Source organism: Amblyomma americanum, chromosome 4 (genome assembly GCF_052857255.1).
Source record: "Amblyomma americanum isolate KBUSLIRL-KWMA chromosome 4, ASM5285725v1, whole genome shotgun sequence".
In the NCBI taxonomy this organism is placed as follows: Eukaryota; Metazoa; Arthropoda; class Arachnida; order Ixodida; family Ixodidae; genus Amblyomma; species Amblyomma americanum.
The window spans coordinates 192,852,893-192,872,959 of NC_135500.1; the positions used below are offsets into that span (position 1 = coordinate 192,852,893).

A 20,067-nucleotide genomic window follows, 5' to 3' on the forward strand; every position below is an offset into this window, starting at 1 on the left:
AAAAAAAAGTGACATATGCAAATATCGGTACCATCACAGCATATCGGATATACCTACTGCAGCTTGCAGTCCGAATATAGCGATTGATTGGCCGACAGCTGCAACGAAACTGACGCAAACACACACACACAGAAATTGCAACAGAACCTGCAACAAATGTGAAATCTAATGCTATCGCATTCATCTCTTAAGGTGACTTAAGCGTCCCCATAGTTTCCTCTCATCTGTCTTTTTTTTTAGCCCATGAAACTAACAGCGCGCAAAACACTTACCAATGTGTCTTGCCTTTTAGGTTGCATTCCGGGATGGTTTTGAGCAAAAAGCTTCGTTTAAAAAGCTGCCAGACTAGTCGGGAAGTGAAAGCGCAAGTTGGGGTACTGTACCATGGAGAGATCGGAATTACGCGTCCGCAGCATGGGACTTCGGAAGCCTTAACTTGATTCCACAAGAAGGGAACCACTTAAATGTATAGTAAAAAAAAATAGCTTTGGTTTAAACATTGGTTAACCTTGGTGAGACGCGAAAGCTTCCTTTGCATGGCTAGGTTCACAAATGCCACACACACTGCCGAACGGATTGTCTGTAAAGCGTCGATAAAATACCCGATCGGGCAGTTGCCATCTGCCACGGTGGGCAGATTGTGATGACGTCAGTAGGTCACATGACCTGCCACGTGACACCACGTGACTGCACTGACGCTGCCCTCTTGAAAACCTAGCAAAAGCGTACCCTCGGCGGGACTCGAACCCGCAATCCCCCGTTAGGCCGTGAGCTCGGCTCTGTTCTTGAACATGAACAATTGTTTAGGTATAACACTATTATACGAGTGCAATCCAGGGGTCATTTTTTTTTTTAAACGAGGTATTCAGTATAGTCAGATAATCGACTATATGTACGTGAACTTTTTACAAATCGTAAGAAAGCAGTGTCAAAGTCATCTCAAAACAAAACACGCCCGAACAACAGAACACTATGGCGCTATAGAAGGCAGGATAGGCGGATCCTGGCACCAAGAGAAAGTGTCACTGCATGGAAAATTCTGCCTGGTCATACACTTCCCTACCAGAAACACTCATTTGGATGAATTGGGATTTTGCAGCAACAACAAATTCACAATGCCAGTCCCGCATGCTAGTGTTCCATAGGCTGTGTAATCCATTTGGAAAGAACATGTCTAGGGAACAGAATGAACACAGGTCGTGCATGGAAGACAACCATTAACAATCAAGCATGCGGAACAGCTGTTGTTTTAAAGACGTATTCCTCTGGAGACAGTTGAGCCCACATATACGTCCTTTAATAGAGAGAAAATAAATCAATGGCACACACGGTAACGTGCCTTTGCAAGGTCGATTGGAAGCATTGCTAATTGCTCCAGAGAGTTTTAGCAATACTACAAAACTGTACTCGCGCACGGGAAGGTTAGACTGCATTTATCAGCCCCTCAAGCCACATGTCTGGTGAGGTCTAATTGCAGTACACAATGCGAACTGCAGCCAATCCTATAAAACTTGCGCAAAAATTTTATAGCCTACATTGGAAAGCGTAATAGGTCTGCAGTATTGAATGCGCAGATAAGAGTTTTTCTCGCTTTTTGGAATGAAAACTCGTTCACGAAAAGTCACGATAGCTCATGGCGAAACTTACTGCGGAATTTACTTTCTCAAGAGAGTGACTGAGCGCGAATGCTGTTACCGGATATATTTTCGCCGCTTTTGCAGTTTACTAAAACGATCAGATTTCGCGTCCTCTTCCAAGGCAAGAAAGGGATAGAGACAGCTCTAGAACAGTAAAGATTTTGAGGTACAGGTATTCAAGATATTCAGAAGAGCAACGCGGACGCTCCAACTCGCCTCACCTGGGACAGTACGACCTCAGCGTTGGTGCCGCTGATCTTGACCCCCGCGTAGGCGCAAGCTTTGAGGTGCGCGTCCGAGATTTGCCTGCCGACGACGTTCTCTGCACCCACGCCATTGTAGAAGGGTCCTGCAAGGAGGACCAGGGTCAGCTGTTTGTTCGCCCATTTAAATATACAAGCCGCCGCTAAGTTCACGAGGTAAAGCAACTGTGGGAGGAAGGGGAGAATTTATCGGGCCAGAACGGCAAGCAATGCAACCCGCTTCAACGACTGACACGGATCGGCTGTCGAAGAAGTCGCAGGAAATGGCGGCTTGTCAAGCATTACAGAACAAGCTGCTCTGTCTAATAATAAAAAGAAAAACGCTGAATCACTTTGCGTTGCCTGGTGCTGGCAGCGGTGGCTAACTCCTGACGATCGTATTCCAGTACAAGGTGATAGACTGCTCAAGAATACATTCATGAAATTTTACATTCTTGAAATTTTGTTGTCCACAGAACAGAAATTCCACAATTTCAACCTTTATAATAAATTTAAAAAATGCACCCAAGCCTCTTCACCATAGTATTGCTATCAGTGCCGGGTGTCATAAACTAGTTGAGGCGTGCTGATTAGTAAACTTGTTACCTAAACTCTAAATGTTAAATTTTCATAGTAACGCGCCTAATTGTAACCAGAGTTGTGTAGCAGGCCGTTAGCATAAGCCCTACAAGTTTTTAGATTTTTTTAAACTCACTTCCCCTCCGATCTGCTGCTCAAAGAATCAGCCTTTTTAAAAGTGTGGCGCCCTCTGGAGAGTGGCGAAAATTCGTCTGCTACTGGTTGAAAACAAACCAACGTGTAAGACGCAAGTGCGATCAGGTTCCACGAGAAGCCAGCTGCGCCTGCGAAGTAGCAGGCGTGCGTTTCACAGCTGCCGCAATCTGTCGCATGTGCCTATCACTAACACGAACTGCGCATGAGTAGTAGAAGCTGACGGTTTTGTTCACAACCAGTCGAGCTGAAGGAGAAGAGGCCCGCATGAGCAAAGCGGCCGTGCGAAAAGGGAGGATTGCGGCTCTCACTGAGTCTTAAACCGAAACCATACGACGTATGTTCGTGGACGTGGATGCATGTGCTCTTCGGCCGCTCAGTATTGGTTTGGCAGGTCGCGAGCGCCAGAATTCCAAGCCTATGGGAGCGCCGCGCAGAATCACGTTTCTGAAAATATAAAAACCGATCTTGCTATTAATAACATATCCAGGTACAAATGGCCATTACGACAAGACGCCTCACGGGCGATAGTTAAAATATACTTTGATGTTTTATTTAGAGAGCTTACTAATTTTGCTGCTTAACCTGGTTTTGACGTCCGCAGTGAATGATGTTACCATCCCAATGAGACCTGCATCGAAAATTGCATCTCTAAATATTACCGGGAGTCGTCGCTGTGAGTACAGGTCCCTGAAATAGGAAAGAAAACAACCAGCTTGCGCGAAAAGGCAGTGTTTTTGCTCACTAAAGTTGAAAATGACTTTTGGTTATTATATACCTACCGGGGCCCTCCACTACGAGACCTCTTTGTCCCTTTCTTCTTTCACCCCCTCCTTTATCCCTTCCCTTACGGCGCGGTTCAAGTGTCCGCCGATATATGCGACAGATACTGCGCCATTTCCTTTCCCCAAAAACCAACCAACCAACTTATTATATACCAAGAGAAGAGCAGTTATAAAACAAAAAAGCGCTTGTCACAAATAATTATGCAGTAATTATTAAGTGAATGTTCAATGTATGTTTCGGTTCATACTGAAGGTACAGCCTTGGTCACAAGCACACAGCCCAAAGGGTCTGCTTCTGAGCCTTGCAGCGCGGATCCTCTTCATGTGCCCTAATCTCAAGAAGGCGGGAGGAACTTGAGTCCTCAACCATTCCAAGCTTGGGACTGTCAAATGTGTTAAAGAGCCCCGCTACACGACTTGGAACCAGACCCCTTGGGCTGTGCATTTTTGACAAAAACTGTACCTGTACGTGTTGTAAGTGTGCGTTCTCGGTATATCCATATTACGCACCCAGCGGCCTGATGGTGTGCCCGTCCTTGGGCCATCCGAGAGGCAGTCCGTCCTTGTCCCGGAGCACGTACTCCTGCTCGATTCCGAACCACGGTTCCTGACCCTTAGCCTTTTTCATGACCTCGGCGCAAGAGTGCCGAGTGTTCGTTTCTGCAACGAGAGATCATCGTCGCTGACGGTTGGGCGACAGCACGAGCAGGCAGTCGCCTGCCCTGGAAAGCGCTCCGGACAGCGACAAGGAAAATAAACAACAACGCACTTCAAACAAGCCAACGGCTTTTTAACCAGAGAGCTAGCAGTACTGTTTAATGACACCCTCAGACCGCAGCACAAGTTCGTAATCAGAACGAAAACAAACAAACAAACAAACAAAAATAAGGGTAAGAAACGCTGCGAGGAGACTGAAAAGTGTGTTGTGCATTGAAGAACTCCTTAAACGCGAGCAGCAGTCATAGCAACAAGCTCCTGTCACTCAGCATGTCAGCAGAATCGACAAAATCGTTAAGTATAATGTCAGCAACCGCTGACGAAAGTTTCTACCCGATATTTGCAGTCAAGAGAAGACTGAAAACACTGCACGATACGGTACAACATTTACCCCTGTGACTGGCCACATAGCGTTGTGTTCATGTCCCTTTCAGGAACGCACCCATTCCGAACGCAGGCGATAATCCTTACTCGGGTCACAGGAGTGAATAGCCACTGCAGTGACTACAGAAACAGTGTGGTTCTGTGGAGCGCTGTAGCGGCCGTAGCAGCAGGGGTACCCTCCGTGCTAAAGGCGTCGTGCCATATTGCCGCGAATCTTTGCAGTGTTTCTTCATTCTTCAAATCTGCCGCCACGCCGCTTTATCGCTTTTTTTTCGACGCAAGACGCTCCTAGATTTATCTCGATCGATCGCAGCCAGGCAGAGCTGATTCTACGTTGTTCCAGTACGTTCTGGTAACTTTGCACGCTTTATCTCGAAAGTTCGCTATCAGCTTTAAATTGAACACGGCCGACAGCGGCAGGAATTCTGTTCGACGACCGCCGAGCACGCTTGTTGCTGCGCCGCCGCCCGAGTGATTCAGTCCATTGTGGGCGCAAGTCAGCCCACATAAAGAGTTTTGTTTAGACACCATTTTCTCAGCCTTTCTGCTCTCCGGAGTGCAGTCACCAATTCGTGACAATATAGTGGTGGGAAACCGTGACTCGACGGGTGCGAGTTCGATCCCGTAACGACGCGGGTTTGGTGATGGGGTTATCGGTGATATCGAGACGCACCTAACGCGAAAGTATTAGAGCACTGGTATTTCCGGGACGTTTCGAAGGGCGGCAGGCGTAGCAAACAATAGAGAGTTTTAGCATAGCGGGGACTTACTGACACAACGCAACGTAACGCGCAATGGCAGGTGTGCGGCCAGCAAATGCGCGCATCTATACTACAGCTGCGCAGCAAGCATTCGGTAATGCGCTGTACGCCTATGTTAGTACGTCACCGCTATGCTAAAACTCTAATAGCAAGGCCTTCGAGTGCACAGATTCCCTGTGGCACCCTTGAGGCAAGTGGAAACAACTTTATGGACTAATTTCGCTGGCCTTGCACTGCTTCATTCGGAAAGCATCGTACCGTTATTGTCACGCTTGGTCTTTCCAGACTGCCGAGTGGCTAAAGGAGATAGTTCTTCGACTCTTTACGGCGGGCTGAACGAGTTTAACGTCAACGCCAGAAAACTAAATTAGCACACAGCTACGATGGTCCACCGGGGCCTCTCGAGGGCGTTAAGAACATCGCAATGTAAACAAGGCTTGTCACATTATGTTCACGTCTGCATTCACTACTTCCATACCTGCGTCAGACGCTGTGTTTGGGAGTGAATGAACCGGGACCAAAATATTCGGCGCAATTTATTCTCCCGGAGCGGCTCGAGGAAATGCAACTGCACGGCGCTCCGGCTCTGCTGACCCAGCGACGAGCAACGCAATTCGATGGGCGGCACCAGTCTTCCGAAACGAGTGAAGCAACCCTTCGCCCTCCGCGGCCTCTGATAGTGCAGCAGCTTGCATGCCCGAGCAGCCTACGCAAACGCGGGGGCCTTCATAACTTACGCAGAAAAAAAAAAACACTCGCAGACATCCGCTACGCCATTTCGAGGCACTTTCATATGTATTCCGCGTACCTCAACGTCCTTGTCGAGGCTCATTACAAAGCCGTCTGCGCAAACGTGGCTGCGCAATGTGTTCACGTGCTCCCAGACTGCGCTATAGAAAGCGGTTGTGGCCCTCGCTGGTGGGCCACTGGTGAGAGTGTTGGTCATACATGGTTCTTGCAGCGCACTATTTTGTCCGTTCCTTGTTTGGCTTCGAGCCGTTGGGCTGGTTTACGAGAGCCTTGCTAGAGCATTCTTTTTACTTTTACAGAAAAGGCTAATGTCTTCACGATGAAAAGCCGAACAGTAGTACGAGTCGCATGCATTGGCTACGAGTGGTATTCGTTTTGTGGCGAGTCTGCTGTTGAGGCTGTGTACAGAGAACAGGTGAAAGCTCTGGTAATGTTTACGACCTGCACGATGGTGCCTGACTAAGCTAAGTTGCATGCAGTGTCATGGCACGGCGAATACCTGCAGAGGCGAGTGACGTGGTAAAATCCGCCTTGCGTTGCCGACAAAGTTTATGCCATATCCTGAAACGCAAAACTCGCCAAAAATGGCGACGAAAATAAAAGGAAGCAAAAAGTATTAAGGGCATGAAGTGCTGCAGTAAACAAAGCAAGAACAAGGTGTCATTAATAAAAAAATAAAAGTGCTATTAATTCGTTTATGTCTCTTATTAATGACCGTCGTTATGTGTAGTTAACACAGTGAGGGTGTGGCGTCTAGCGCTTCTGACTGCCGACGTTTTCTTAAGTTCCTTAAACCGTTTGTTTAAAAATGGGACTTCGTATTATACGGAACAAAATTTCTTACTGTAATCCGGCTCCAGTACTGTCTTGCTCACGAAAAGTCACGACAAATTGCCGTTAAACGTCATTGATCACGATTCCTTATCGAAACGTTGCCAAGCTCCCTGAGAAGTCGCCCTCCCTTGGTCACTTTGTGTTTTCAAGAAACCCATCTACCTGCTTTTTATCTACCGAGGTTTCAGTAGGCGCACATATAGTCGTACTTCCGAACTATTTCTCCTGATCGAACAGGGGAGCTGTCACCAAACTCTTCAGACACGCCTGGCAGGCAGCTGCCGGTCGTCAGACACATCTGAGATAGAATCATCATCATCATAATCAACCTGACTACGCCCATTGGCCGACAAAAGCCTCTCCCATGTCCCTCCAATCAACCCTGTCTTTTGCCAGCTGCGCCCACCGTATGCCCTAAAACTTCTTAATCTCATCCGCCCACGTAAAATTTCTGCCGCCCCTGTTACGTATGCCTTCTCTTGGAATCCACTTCATTACCCTTAAGGACCAGAGGTTATCTAGCGTTCGCATTACGTTCCCTGCCCAAGCCCATTTCTTCTTCTTGATTTCGACTAGGATGTCATTAACCCGCGTGCGTGCCCTCGCCCACTCTGCCCACTTCCGGTCTCTTAACGTTACACCTCTCATTTTTCTTTCCATAGCTCGCTGCGTGGTCCTCAACTGAAGTTGAACCGTTTTCGTTAGCCTCCACGTTTCTGCCCCGTAGGCGAGTACCGGTGAGATGCAGCTGTTGTACACTTTTCTCTTGAGGGATATTGGTAAACTGCCATTCATGATCTGCGAGAACCTGCCATATGCGCTCCACCCCATTCTTCCTCTTCTAATTATTTCTCTCTGTCATGATCCGGATCAGCAGTCACTACCTACCCTACGTAGGCATCTTCCTTTACCATTTCCAGCACCTCGCTATACCAACTGTGTACTACTGTTGCCTTGCTAGACTGTTGAAAATAGAATAGACAGTTACTACTCCTTTGCTGTTTGCAGGCCCCGAAGACATCTAGCCTTCGCTTACCGTGAGGCGTCCCGTCGTGCTGCAGTACCTGGCAGAGGACCAGCTTGTTCCTTCCCTTAAGAAACGGGTCACGGAACAAGGCTACGGGTTCCATGTACATCTCCGACTTGGCGCCGGCGTCCGTCCATTGGTAGGTGCCGAGGGCGCAGAAAGTCCAACGGGGGCAGTCTGCAGTGAACAGCGAGGGGGGTGTTCACATAATCACACAACCAGCAGCCACACCCATGCAGGGCATCACTTCTAGTGGGCCACACAATGGTGACTTTTCTGTACCCCTACTTTCCGTTCTGCTAACTCCTTCGCCAGACCTCCATGGGTAGCTTTTCGCTATTACGGTTAACTCTGGATCACGGAGGAAGGCTATAAGGAGTGGAAACTCCGCCGTCTGCGGCGACCAGAAAAGGTCACAAGCCCGCGGCGCCACTATCCTGATGGCGGCGCCTGGCGGCCTGGAAAGAAACTACTGAAATACAACGTCACGGCGTGCCCTCTGAAGCAAACACTTGTGTCGTCTGCTTGTCTGCTTTGAGCGCGCGCCGGAGCCGCCTGCCCGGGCGCTGTATTTTTTATTTTTATTTTCCTGCTGCTTCTACGAGCGCCGCATGGCGCCGCCACCGCATGCGCCCCCGTCGGCGCATACAATTGTGACTTTATCTGGTCGCCTGCGCTCGCTTGCGCAGACGGGAGTTTCACCTCCTGTATAGTCTTGCTCCGTGGTCTGGACTAAGAAAACCTGGAAATCCAAGGTGCAGCTCAAAGAAATTTTACACCACTTAACGAAATATTCACGTCCCACAAATGTGTCGAATAAGCATGTGTTTTGTAGATTTGATGGGAAGCTATCGAGCCTCTAATAAGCGTCACTTCTGCCATTTTTGTCATATTTGATGTTCTTCTCAGAGTGACGGTTCTAAATAACTATTCATTCTAACCAAAAACCACTCGGTTTTTTCTGAGATGAACATTTCGTCGTAACGCCGCAGAAGCACCAGTTGAGTTTCCCCTTCCGGTGGCGATGAGAGGAAACTACTTGATGATGAAATCGGGGTTTCTTGATGACCCGGTGGTTCTACTCGCAAACATTCACATTACTCAAGGAAAGGAGAAGGTTAACTATTTATTTACAACATAGGTAAAAAAACGAGAAGAAACAAAGCAAGGAGAAAACTATTTACATGACTAAATCGTGGATCAGACGAATTCAGCCCCCGCTCAACCCAGAGCGCTTGGTTTTAAACCCTCTGTCTCCGCTCTTAGCGGGGACAGCAACCAATAAGATAACAAACGACCCATCTCGCCAATCAGTGGTTAGGGAAAGGAAAATAAGGTCCGCCCACTGATCAGAGATTGGGGAAAAGTTCTGATCAAAACATTTGGGAAGGAGGTTTCAAATAACCACACAAACAACACAAATGCGACTTCCGTTCCCCACGCCACCCACGGCACCAGAGATGCTATAAACATGTGCCGACGAGGCGATGGCTCAGGTTGTTGACAGCAACAAAGAGAACACTGTCGTTAAGGGAATAATCCGTTTCCTGGTCACCCAGCACTCGGTCCCCACCCAGCTGTATCTCTCCCGCATCGCCGAAGTCTCGTCACCCCTTGACGACGCACCCATGTCGACAGCTGTATATGGTTAGCGTTTTTCCCGGCGGGTCATCCCCGTGACGGCGCGGCGTAACGAGGACGTCCGCCGCACGAAGGGGAGGCAGGGACGGGACGGGCCCCTTTGTTGGGGACTTCCGACCCCACTGGAGCAGCCTTCCTTGCGGACACAAGACCAACGAGTTCGCGGAATGGTCAGCGAACTCCACAGCACCCCTCTTTTTGGTGCTGCAATTTCTCTAAAAAACTTCATGCAAGCAGACAAATCGAACAAACGTATTGTTTTACGCACTTCGCTTTCTGCACGCTGCACTTGTACCAACAAATATTGCTATTGAGGAGTTATACCGCTGAAACGTAAATACATTTATCTTTCTAATGAGCTAAAAAATTGTTGTTCTGTCATAAACTGGAGGACCACAGCAGTTTCGCTAACAATGCGAAGAATAGCCAGAGGCTGCTAAAGCGCGGGACCCCCGCCTTAATACGAATTCCGGCAAGAAAAAGGCATTTGCGCCTGGTAAATACACAAAAAGCGCGACTTATTGGAAAGAAGGAACAATATCATAGATATATTACAACGATATCTGCTTAGGGTGTGTTTCTGCGGGGTAAGCACTGTTGTTGTTGTTGTCGGCGTTCTTCTTCTTCTTCTTCTTCTTCTTCTTCTTCTTCTTCTTCTTCTTCTTCTTCTTCTTCTTCTTCTTCTTCTCCTCCTCCTCCTCCTCCTCCTCCTCTTCCTCCTCATCCTTATTCTCCTCCTCATCCTCCTCCTCCTCCTCCTCCTCCTCCTCCTTCTTCTTCTTCTTCTTCTTCTTCTTGTTGCCTTCGTGACAAAGCACTGCTACCGTAAGCGTCATAATACGTCGTATTCGTCACCAAAAATTCTTCTCCCTAGCCTACTGGCAAGCGAAAATTCCATTTAGGTAGACAGTGGCGGGGGGTAGGCGCCAAAGAACATGTGCCACGTGTCTTCATATGGTGCGCCCACAAGAGAGGAGAGTTGGAGGAGAGGGAGGTCCAGTACAGATATCACCGTAATTTCATTCTCCACGAAAACCCAAGGCAAGTTTTTGTTTTGTATGTATGTGCATAAGCGCGAGTGTGTGCGCGCGTGTCGGAATGGTTATTTATTGGCCCAAAGCAACTAAGGCAAACACAGGGTTAGCTGTGTTGGAAAAGAGCGGTTTAAATGTCGTCAACTAAAAGCGGGAAAATGACTGACCACAGCATTCCGCGTTCGGACGCAGGCAACGGAGCCAGCTGCCATCACTCCCCTCCACTTGCCAGATGCGGACATTGCGCTCTGTATACGTCACACGCCATATGCGTGCTGCTGTTCCAACGGCATTGCGTGCATTATTTAGTTTGTTTTATGGGGGTTTAACGTCCCACAGCGACTCAGGCTGTGAGGGACGCCGTTATTTAGTTGCATCACAGCTTGTGAGCAGGTACTGGTTGGTTTGCTTATGAGGTTCAGCGTCCCAGATCGACTCGTGCTATGAGGGAAGCTGTAGTGGAGGGCTCCGGATAATTTCGACCACATTGGGCTCCTTAATGTGCTCCGACATCGCACAGTACACGAGCCTCTAGCATTTCGCCTCCACCGAAATACGACCGCCGCGGCCGAGATCGAACCCGCGTCTTTCGAGTCAGCAGCCGAGCACCATAACCTCTGAGCCAGCGCGGCTTCTGTGTGCGCAGGTGCTTGGGAACGGAGGCTTATGATGTTTGCACTCACTAATAACCCGTTCGGCAAACTTGCGAGACTATCATCAGCCTGATTACGTCATGCTGGAAGACAGGCCTCTACCAGCGTTTCTCCATTAGCCCAAGCTCTGCCGCCTTCGGTTCAATTTATTCACTTGCTAATCTTTAGTTTTCTACAAAGAAAAGTAATGGGATGAGATTTGAGATAGTCGGAGGCGCCTTCTATGTTATGTGGTATGCCTTATGTTAGCGCATGTTCTTTTTTTTTTCCTTCCCTTGGAATCAGAGCGGTACATCTGATGTGACATCGATTACCTGTTCTTCGCATTACATGCTCCTCCAAGTCGATTCATTCGTTTTGGTTTCGGCTAGTTCACCACTATAGTTTTGGGTTCGGAGCTTAATATGCGCTGCCCAGTTTTCGCATCTCCATGTTTCTTTCCATTGCTCGCTGCGTTGTCCTCAGCTTAATTCCAAGCTTTACTCTGCAAGTTTCGGACAAGTGTCCGAGTATGGGCCACATAAAGCTATTATATACTCCTTATTCGAGATGCAAACATAGCACTCAAACGAAGACGGGACCGACAAACGAAAGACGAAGGACAATTGCGCCAACTTTCAGCTGACAGTTTACTGCATGCAAAATAATGGCAAGGAAAAGAAGACGTCATAGACACAAGCAGATAACTATGCTGGCACTTGCATTGTCAAAAATACAATTTATTTTTAAGAGCGATAACTTTATCATCGCAGAAAATCGTGTTTCATTCGACATGTAGATCCGACATTGATGCGACCTTCGGACTCAGCGATCTCATAGCATCCTTAAGTCAGATGCCGATGCATACTTTGACTATGGCGGCCAATGCGATGATGTCCCCAAATTTGGCTCTGGTCATTACCAACATTGGCCCATCTTACCCCCAAATTTGCCCCCCCCCCCCCCCCCCCCCCCCATATTGACATTCTCGGATTTGGACCAAAATGGATATCCAACCTAATTTAAATGTTCCCAATACGATGAGGACCTCCAAATTTGGACTGGGTCATTTCCAAATTTCCAAAAAATACTACGTTTTTCAGGAGGAGATCAAGGGAGATATCGTCCATGATTGCGTGAGGCAGGCTATTCCATACATCAGTAGCTAAAGAGAAAAATTAATCGCATTGAGCTATAGAATCGGCCTGACGCGTTTTTATGATAAAATTCATGCTTGAGTACAAGATATACGCCATACGCAACTCAGCCGCACGCAGCATGAGGTGATATAGGGCGAGGAATATTGACTCAATTTCACAAGCCCTTTTTATCAAGACAATTGGGTCGCAGTGTATATGGAATCAGCTTCTGGTCGTCGGCCGATGGGTACGCGGGTTCGGCATAGATAAACTAATCACAAGTGGTAACACATTCAACGTGTCTTTAACCCTTTGACACGCCATTTTTGGTTTCCACGTAAATGAATTTTTTTTCTTGCAAAATACTAGCGGCTGACATTTTGCAGGCGCGTGCAAAACTTGGTGCAAATTCTCATGACTGGTGAAAACAGCAACATCGAAATGACGCCACTTATCATGTAAACACTCGAAGGGTTGTTGAAAGAACTTCTATTTCGAAGGTGCACATTACATTTGAAATTGCCAAGACACTGTTTCGCGAAATATTATTCACTTCGTTCGCTATACGCATAAAAAAGCAAGCTTATTTCTGAAACGAAGGGTGCGTAATTCACTTGAAACAAACAAATCACTGCTAGGTACAGCCCACTCTCAGAAAAAGCTCTGACTTCATTTTGTACACAATTGTGTACATAGCGTTTAAGGATTCAAATACGCCGCGTTTTTTTTCTCTTCGCCGAAGCTTGGTTGCAGTTACGGATTGTCATTGCGGAGGCCGCTACGTCGTCTGCTCGCGCGCGTTGCACGATGGGATCGCTCTGCCGTCGGTCTCAACGGTGTCACGCTCTCGAGTAATACTCATCCCAGCTGAACTAGCGCGCAGGGAAGAGACTTTGCTACGAGTTCCAATAGTCGAAGAAACCTTATTTTGTTATAATTAACTAAATAATATTAAAAACAATTGTCGCTCTTCCTCATAATTGTCTTCATAATTTCGGTTAGCTCGCTTACTCCGGCTTCCTGCATAGCTGTTTTCAAAACGCCTGGACAGAATTCCTACTATCACCTATACTACAGGATAGTTTTATCATAGCGGAGACGTATCAACCTATACGGCGTGTTGCAAGATGGGGTGCGCACCTCCTACAGCGTGCAAGCATGCGTTCATGCAGTATCCGTCTGCACCAATAGGTATCCGCCATGCTAAAACTCTGTATTAACGTTGGATGCACTTTTCGAGCCCCACATCGCGGGAAAATACGTTGCACGCAATCCGCAATGCTCCGGCGGCACTTAGCCTGTTGAACTACGCTAATGAGAACTGTTGCCGTCAGCCGCTCGGGTTGCGACAAATGCCAGACCACATTATAAATGACGAAAGGCGCACGCTTGTCCGATGGCTTCCTTCGTCAACGTGACCCAGTTAGCTGACGTATGGGCTTCGATAGAGCGCGAGAGCTCGTGCTTAGTCACAGGGACAAGCACTGACAGGCGGTGATGCGAAAGCGTTTTGTGTGCAACTGAAAACTAATTCTTCCTCTCGCTAGGCTGTGGTTTACGGCGCTTCGATCGGCGCACGAGAGATTTCACTGCATACCTCTCGTTAGGATTTCAAGGCACTGCTGTCTTTGCCGGAGGGGGTGCGGAGCAGTCAAGGCATCGCAACGATCTTTGCCGCTCGGCATTTTTTTAATTGAAGAAGGTCAGAATTTCTGCTAATGTTGTCGAGCCTCTCAAAGCAAGTTAGCGAAGCCACTCTGGCAAGATAGGTGCGTTTGTCTGCTCCGGTTGCACGTTGGCCTGGTAACCACGGATCGAACTTGTTCATGTGCGCTAGAAGCTCTTCATGAATTATTCGCACGTTTTTCTTTGTTTTTTTTTTCGTTTGGCCGGCCGTTACGCCCGCAAAACCGGGGAAAAACAAGGGAGATATGAAGACGCAACTCTGATACTGTCAGTGAAGTGAGCGCTACGGACTCTAACGCTTCCTTTCGTGGAAAGAGCGTGAGCTCAAGCTCGACCTTACCTTCGGGAACTTTCGGCTCGAAGTCAAAGGTCCTGGTCTTGGCACGAACGTTCTCCAAGGTTCCGTCGATGAATACGTAAGTGCAGAAGACCACGTCGTCCGGCTGCTCAAGTTCCAGATACTTCATCAAGATCTCGGGCTTCGGAGTCGCCATGGTTGCCGCTGCTGGTTGCGAATGCGCCTGGAATCAGGTCTCGCGTCTCTCTACGACAGGAAGAGTGGATCCCAAGCGAGCGCGACTGGGCTCGAGGAAGTGTGCGAGAGAAGGAGAGGAAACGCGTTAAACGGAGCGACTGATGCACTGGGAGGGGAACAGATATCCGAGGGAGAGGAGACAAAGGGGCGAGGAGCCCCGTCGCTGCTGCAGAACGGAGCCGACGCAGGCGCGGCCTTCAGGGCCGTCTAGCGTGCTGCCAGACGGCTGCCGCGCCGCGCGCGCTTCTGCCATTCGCTTTCGGTCGTCCTTAACCGACGCATCATGTTACGCGAGCTGGAGGACGTGTTGCAGCAACTTGTCCGGAGGAGTGTACGAGGTGCCTGCTGCTGTCTGTCCCAACACAGAACACCTCGTTGAGTGCGGGAACTCAACCTAGCCGAACAGGAGAAGGAACAAAGGCATGACAGAACGCGTCGACGTGTCGTGCATTAGAAGAGTATGTTCTCAGAAGAAAGGCACTAGATATCCTGTCTTGCTTTCGTTATAAGAATGTACGATTCTAGGTTAAGAGCTTCTGACCTAGCACGGTGGTGTGACTAATGCAGAGATGGGCATCCTCACGAGGGCGAGCCCTCATGAGGGCGTCCTCACTCTCACCTCATGAGGATTTCACTCGGTGAGGTGAGGGTGAGGGAGGGTGGGCGGATGAAATTACACGAGGACGAGGGTGAGGGAGGAAAGACATGGTGAGGCGAGGGCGAGGGAGGGAAGACATGATGAGGTGAGGGAGGACAGAATTCACTATTCGAGGACGAGGCTGGTGGCCCAAACCGTACTCCGGACTAACGCTTTTGCCTACGTCGCCCGTTATGAATTCTCACTTTAAAACGCTACTTCTTAGTACTACTTCTTAGATCCCGGGGAAGACGTAGTTTCTGCGCTCTGGAGGTTCACGAGGTGAGCACGAAACGCGGGTGCAGCACACCTTCTCCGTCGTCGTGATGTACTACACCGCCGAAAAAAGCGCTCTTCTAAATCAAGAACCTTTTTTTAATTGTGTTCAGTATCCGATGAAACACCCTGTATAGTGCGATAACAAGGGGCCACTGGCGGGACCGTGCGGGTGGCTGCCAGTCCAACGGGAACCGTGGTACCGCAGTCAGCATTTTCATTATCAGCCCCGAGTCTGTCGGATGATCAGAGTGTAGAGCAAAATACGTAGAAATTATACCTAGTAAGGCCGTTTAATTTCAAAGTTTTAGGCCTTCTTTGCTGGAACGAGGTCAGATTTCAGCTCAGTGAGGTTTCACGGAATTGGCTTCAGCGCAAAAAATGCTTTTGCGAAATTTCACTGTCAAATCAAAGCCTGTTGGCGGCGTTGGTGTGGAATTTTTTTATTCACGCTGTGAGTAGTTCAGTACAGTCATATCTTCTTTCTATAATCTATTTTCTCTGGAACTGCGGTATAGAAAAGCGGTGCCGCAATGTTGTGGGCTAGGACGACCACTGTAGTCTTAGCATGATAAAGCAGCACCTTAACCACCTTGGTCTGAATCATCGCTCGCTCCGCCTTGCATTGTACGATGTGCTAAAAAAGAAAAAGTTGTACAGCTCTTACAACATCTCTTGGTTTATTTCTGTCCCTGGTAAGACCTGTGACCGCGCAATCCCGCGCCTCATTTTATGAACCACATTTCTAGCAGGCATGATAGGAAATTGACACTCAGCGTTTGATTAAGGCGTAGACGTGCAAGCAAAAAAATTCACGGGCGGTTTCGCTTGGGGTTAACCATGAATTATCGTGCGCTAGCACCGTTAGTCCTGTTTCGCATGGTTTATCTTGACTTTCTATGCTGTTGCTTTGCCTGAACATGCTTACTTTGGTTGATATGCCATATGATGTAAATTTGCGTGTTATTGCATCGTTTTAGACTTGTACTGCGGTAGAATTGGTCATTCTGTACATTCACAGATACCTGGGAGTCCTGATTCCGCTCCAGGCGCAGAGGTGCTTGCGGTTAAGCTACGCGCCACTGCCCTGCGAAGGCAGGTGCTGCCATCGGTGGAGCTTGTGAGACCTATATTGTTCATGAGGAATCTCTTGCGACTAATCATTAAATTGAACTGCCACGGTGGGCAGTTTGCTCAGAATCCGATGGGCAGCTTGTGATGACGTCACAACGCCACGTGACCAAGGTGGCCCACATGCTAGAAGCAGGCTTCGGACAGGTATACAACCACTTTTCGGCGGATTAAAAGCAATAGAGCACTAAAATGGCAACCACAGGAATCGTTCACTCCAAACTCGGGGAGTTAGTGATTAATATTATTCAACCCAAAATGCTGCATTTTAGCGAACCGTTTGATTTCCAAGTGGCCTCAATATTGTTTCATTTTAAGCGACCGCATAAGGGCCTCACTGCAGAGTAAAGCCGGCACCACATCGGGGGAAGACATTAAAGAAATAAAAAAAATTGAAGCTGGGGGAGCGGGATCCGAACTCGCGGCGGCACTAAAAAAATCAGTTCCGCTGGCCGCTACTTCAGACCACTACGCCATCGCCACAGTTTTTCTGTAAGTATAGCATTTATAAGATTGAAAATATATTCTATTTACATAACTAAATTATTTACAAAGCTTTTAGGATACGCCACGAAACACATCGCAAAAAGACAGTAACAGAGCCACAGACGCGAGTTATAGGCTGAGCGAATCACCAAGAAGGATTGCCGCTCCGGTTTTAAGTCGGTGGGTTCATACATTTCCCTAATTTGAAAAATCAGTTGGGAGAAATCCTAACATCCAGCCTGTACGAACTGCCAAGCTCTCGTGCTGTGCCTGCAATGTCATCGTCATCGTCACTTAGCCGCATTCACGAGAGTTTTTGTTGAAAGTGCCAGTCTCTCACGCTGTAGTTGTTGTTGTTGTTAGCCTATCAAAAGATGGCACACAACAACAACAACAACTACAGCGCTGTAGTTTGAAAGACATGGTCTTCATCATCTTCCATCCGTGCGCGTGGAAGCGTCATTAGACGACCATGTAGCAAACCGCACGAAATGGCGGAATATTAGAAGCAATGAAATTCAGAAGACCCAGTGCAACCGCAGTGTCATCGGGTAACGTTAATTAAGCGACCTACAAAATTTCCTCTTGAAAGAAGTTAGGACGGCGCTAAAACGACAAAGACAAAGAGGCACGAACACAACAGGACGGGCGCCCGTCCTGTTGTGTTCGTGCCTCTTTGTCTTTGTCGTTTTAGCGCCGTCCTAACTTCTTTCAAGATATGAACCAACTAGCCCAAATCAAAGTACTTCTTGAGAAAATTTCCTCGTTCTCTGTCTGTTCTGTGCTTAGCACTTTTTGTAATTATAGTGGTAAACGCTACTGAATTGTTTTCTAACTACTTTTGGCGTAGATTAGATTTTGTACACATACACAACAGCACGCTGACTGATTTTAGCAGTCCATTTTAGCACAGTGGGCATGGCAGCAGCAAACGAAGCAGCATGCTAAGCAATCCTTTTTTCCTTGCCATCCAGGTAAGTGATTCCAAATATGCACATTGCTACAGAAGTGACGATCGCTTTCTTGTGCTGCTGCCCTGCCCACTGTGTGTTCATCGTTTCGTTTCTAGCGTGATCGCATTATTGTGTTGTCTTGTGGCGGTGTTGAAACAAATCCTGCCAAGATAGAAAGAACAAAAGCTATCGGAATTGCTAGAAGGCCAGAGCAAGATTAATTCAACAATGGGGGCCTGCAGGCATCTCAAAACATAACTGAAAACAAACTTTCCGGTTTAACTCAGCGAATTGATGGCACTGAGAAACAGTTTTCGGGCCTAAATGTCTTAGCCACGAAGGTAAAAGACCTGGAATCGGCAATATCGGAAATTCAGGAGCACCTTAGTACTGCTAGGAACCAGATAAACAATTTAGAATACAGAGGCAGGAGAAATAACCTGATCAATTAAGGAATAAGAGAGCTTAGCGAGGAGACTAGCGAGGAACTGGGAAAGAAACTAATTGATGGTGTTTTTTTCTGGAACAAGGTTTAACAGTGAGTGGTGTCGGAAGATGCCACAGGGTGGGTAAGAAAGAAATAAATAAGGCGGAACCAGTCGTTTTGAAACGCCTCGACTTCTGTGAAAAAATTTCAATATTACGACCATACATTAACTCAAAAACACCAAAATCAGCTCAAAATCCAAACATCAAAAAAGCTCAAAATAATTAGCTGAGGACTTTTCTCAACGGGTTAGGGAAATACGGAAGCAGCAATGGAAAAGCTGTGAAGAAGAGGGGGAAAAGGTGACAAACTTTAAAGCTTATCTATGATAAGCTAAGCGTTAATCGTTTGCAGTATGGTTGGGATGAAACAAGAGCTCCTCGCTTCAGGCTTAGTAAGAAATCAAACTAACTCCTGGCTTAGAGGCTGCAGACCCTGAAAATACTAAATGTTAATTGCAGAAGTATCATAAACAAGACAACTCAGTTGGAGGCCCTTCTGCTTTTGCACGACCTTGAAATAGTGGTTTTGATAGAAACTTGGCTTAACAATACGGTGTTTGACAGGGAGTTCGTTACCAATATCTGATGTACGCAATGTAGAGTGCATTTTTTTTTTTTGCAGAACGTACTATGGAAACGTTAGATATATTATTGGAGCAATGTACAGACCCCCCAACTCTACCGTTGCCGTATTATAGGAACTGAAACAATATTTGAGCCCGAATGTTAAACCCGATAATCGTGTTATACTGTCAGGATATTTTAATTTGCCTGAAGTAGACTGCTCAAATTCTTAAGTTAAAATCAAAGCACGACCACCAGGGTGAAGCTATGTTGGGCATTGCTTTTGGCTTCGACTTATTGCAGATTGTAGAAGGAAAATACCATATTTGAGGGCAATTCTCAATCAATGCTCCACCTCTTTTTTGTTAGCGGATCAATTACTGCCAAAACAAACAGACAGATAGTAAGTAGATAGAATATCGGACCACAAAGCTGTACTGCTCACTACTGCAAATCCCGCTTTAGATAAGAAACCTAAACATTCACCCTATCGAAACTTTTCTCGAGATACATTATAAGTATCTCGGACTCTTGATCACTAATGACTTCATTTGGACTAAGCTCATTGACTACATGGTGGCTAATGTTAAGCGCAAGTTGTTCTTTCTGAGGAGAGCTTTGAGACTTCCTACTCCTTCTGTCCGACTGCCCGCATACAAAAACATAATTCTGCCGATACTAGACTATGCATGCGTTATTTGGGACACTTTCACTAAAACTAATAAGATAAGATAAAACTAATAAGATAGAAATGGTGCCAAGAAAAGCAGCTCGCTTCATTCAAAATAGATTTGAACGTGCGTAAGTGACAGAACTGTTCACCAAAGCGGACTTGCCCCCATTAACTCAAGAAACAGTGTGTCACGACTAAAATTCGTCTTTCAATTTATTAACGGCCACTATACGACAGACCTCACGAGAATTTTTTTTCATCTGGTTATGCCACTAGGCAAAGATAAAGCCGCACAGTAATGCCATTTACCACGCGAAATAAC

General features: G+C 47.3%; 1 protein-coding gene across 1 annotated transcript in view; it reads right to left on the reverse strand.

Annotated features, from left to right (window-relative positions):
• Positions 1 to 14,600, reverse strand: part of LOC144128916 (glutamine synthetase-like) — a 21,264-nt gene extending 6,664 nt beyond the window's left edge. The window contains exons 1-4 of the mRNA XM_077662710.1: positions 14,342 to 14,600; positions 7,879 to 8,046; positions 3,907 to 4,056; positions 1,859 to 1,986 (exon numbers count right to left, since the gene is read on the reverse strand). Coding sequence (XP_077518836.1) covers positions 1,859 to 1,986; positions 3,907 to 4,056; positions 7,879 to 8,046; positions 14,342 to 14,495 — 600 coding nt within the window. The 5' untranslated portion in view covers positions 14,496 to 14,600. The remainder of the gene's footprint in view (positions 1 to 1,858; positions 1,987 to 3,906; positions 4,057 to 7,878; positions 8,047 to 14,341) is intronic.
• Positions 14,601 to 20,067: the final 5,467 nt, after the last annotated feature.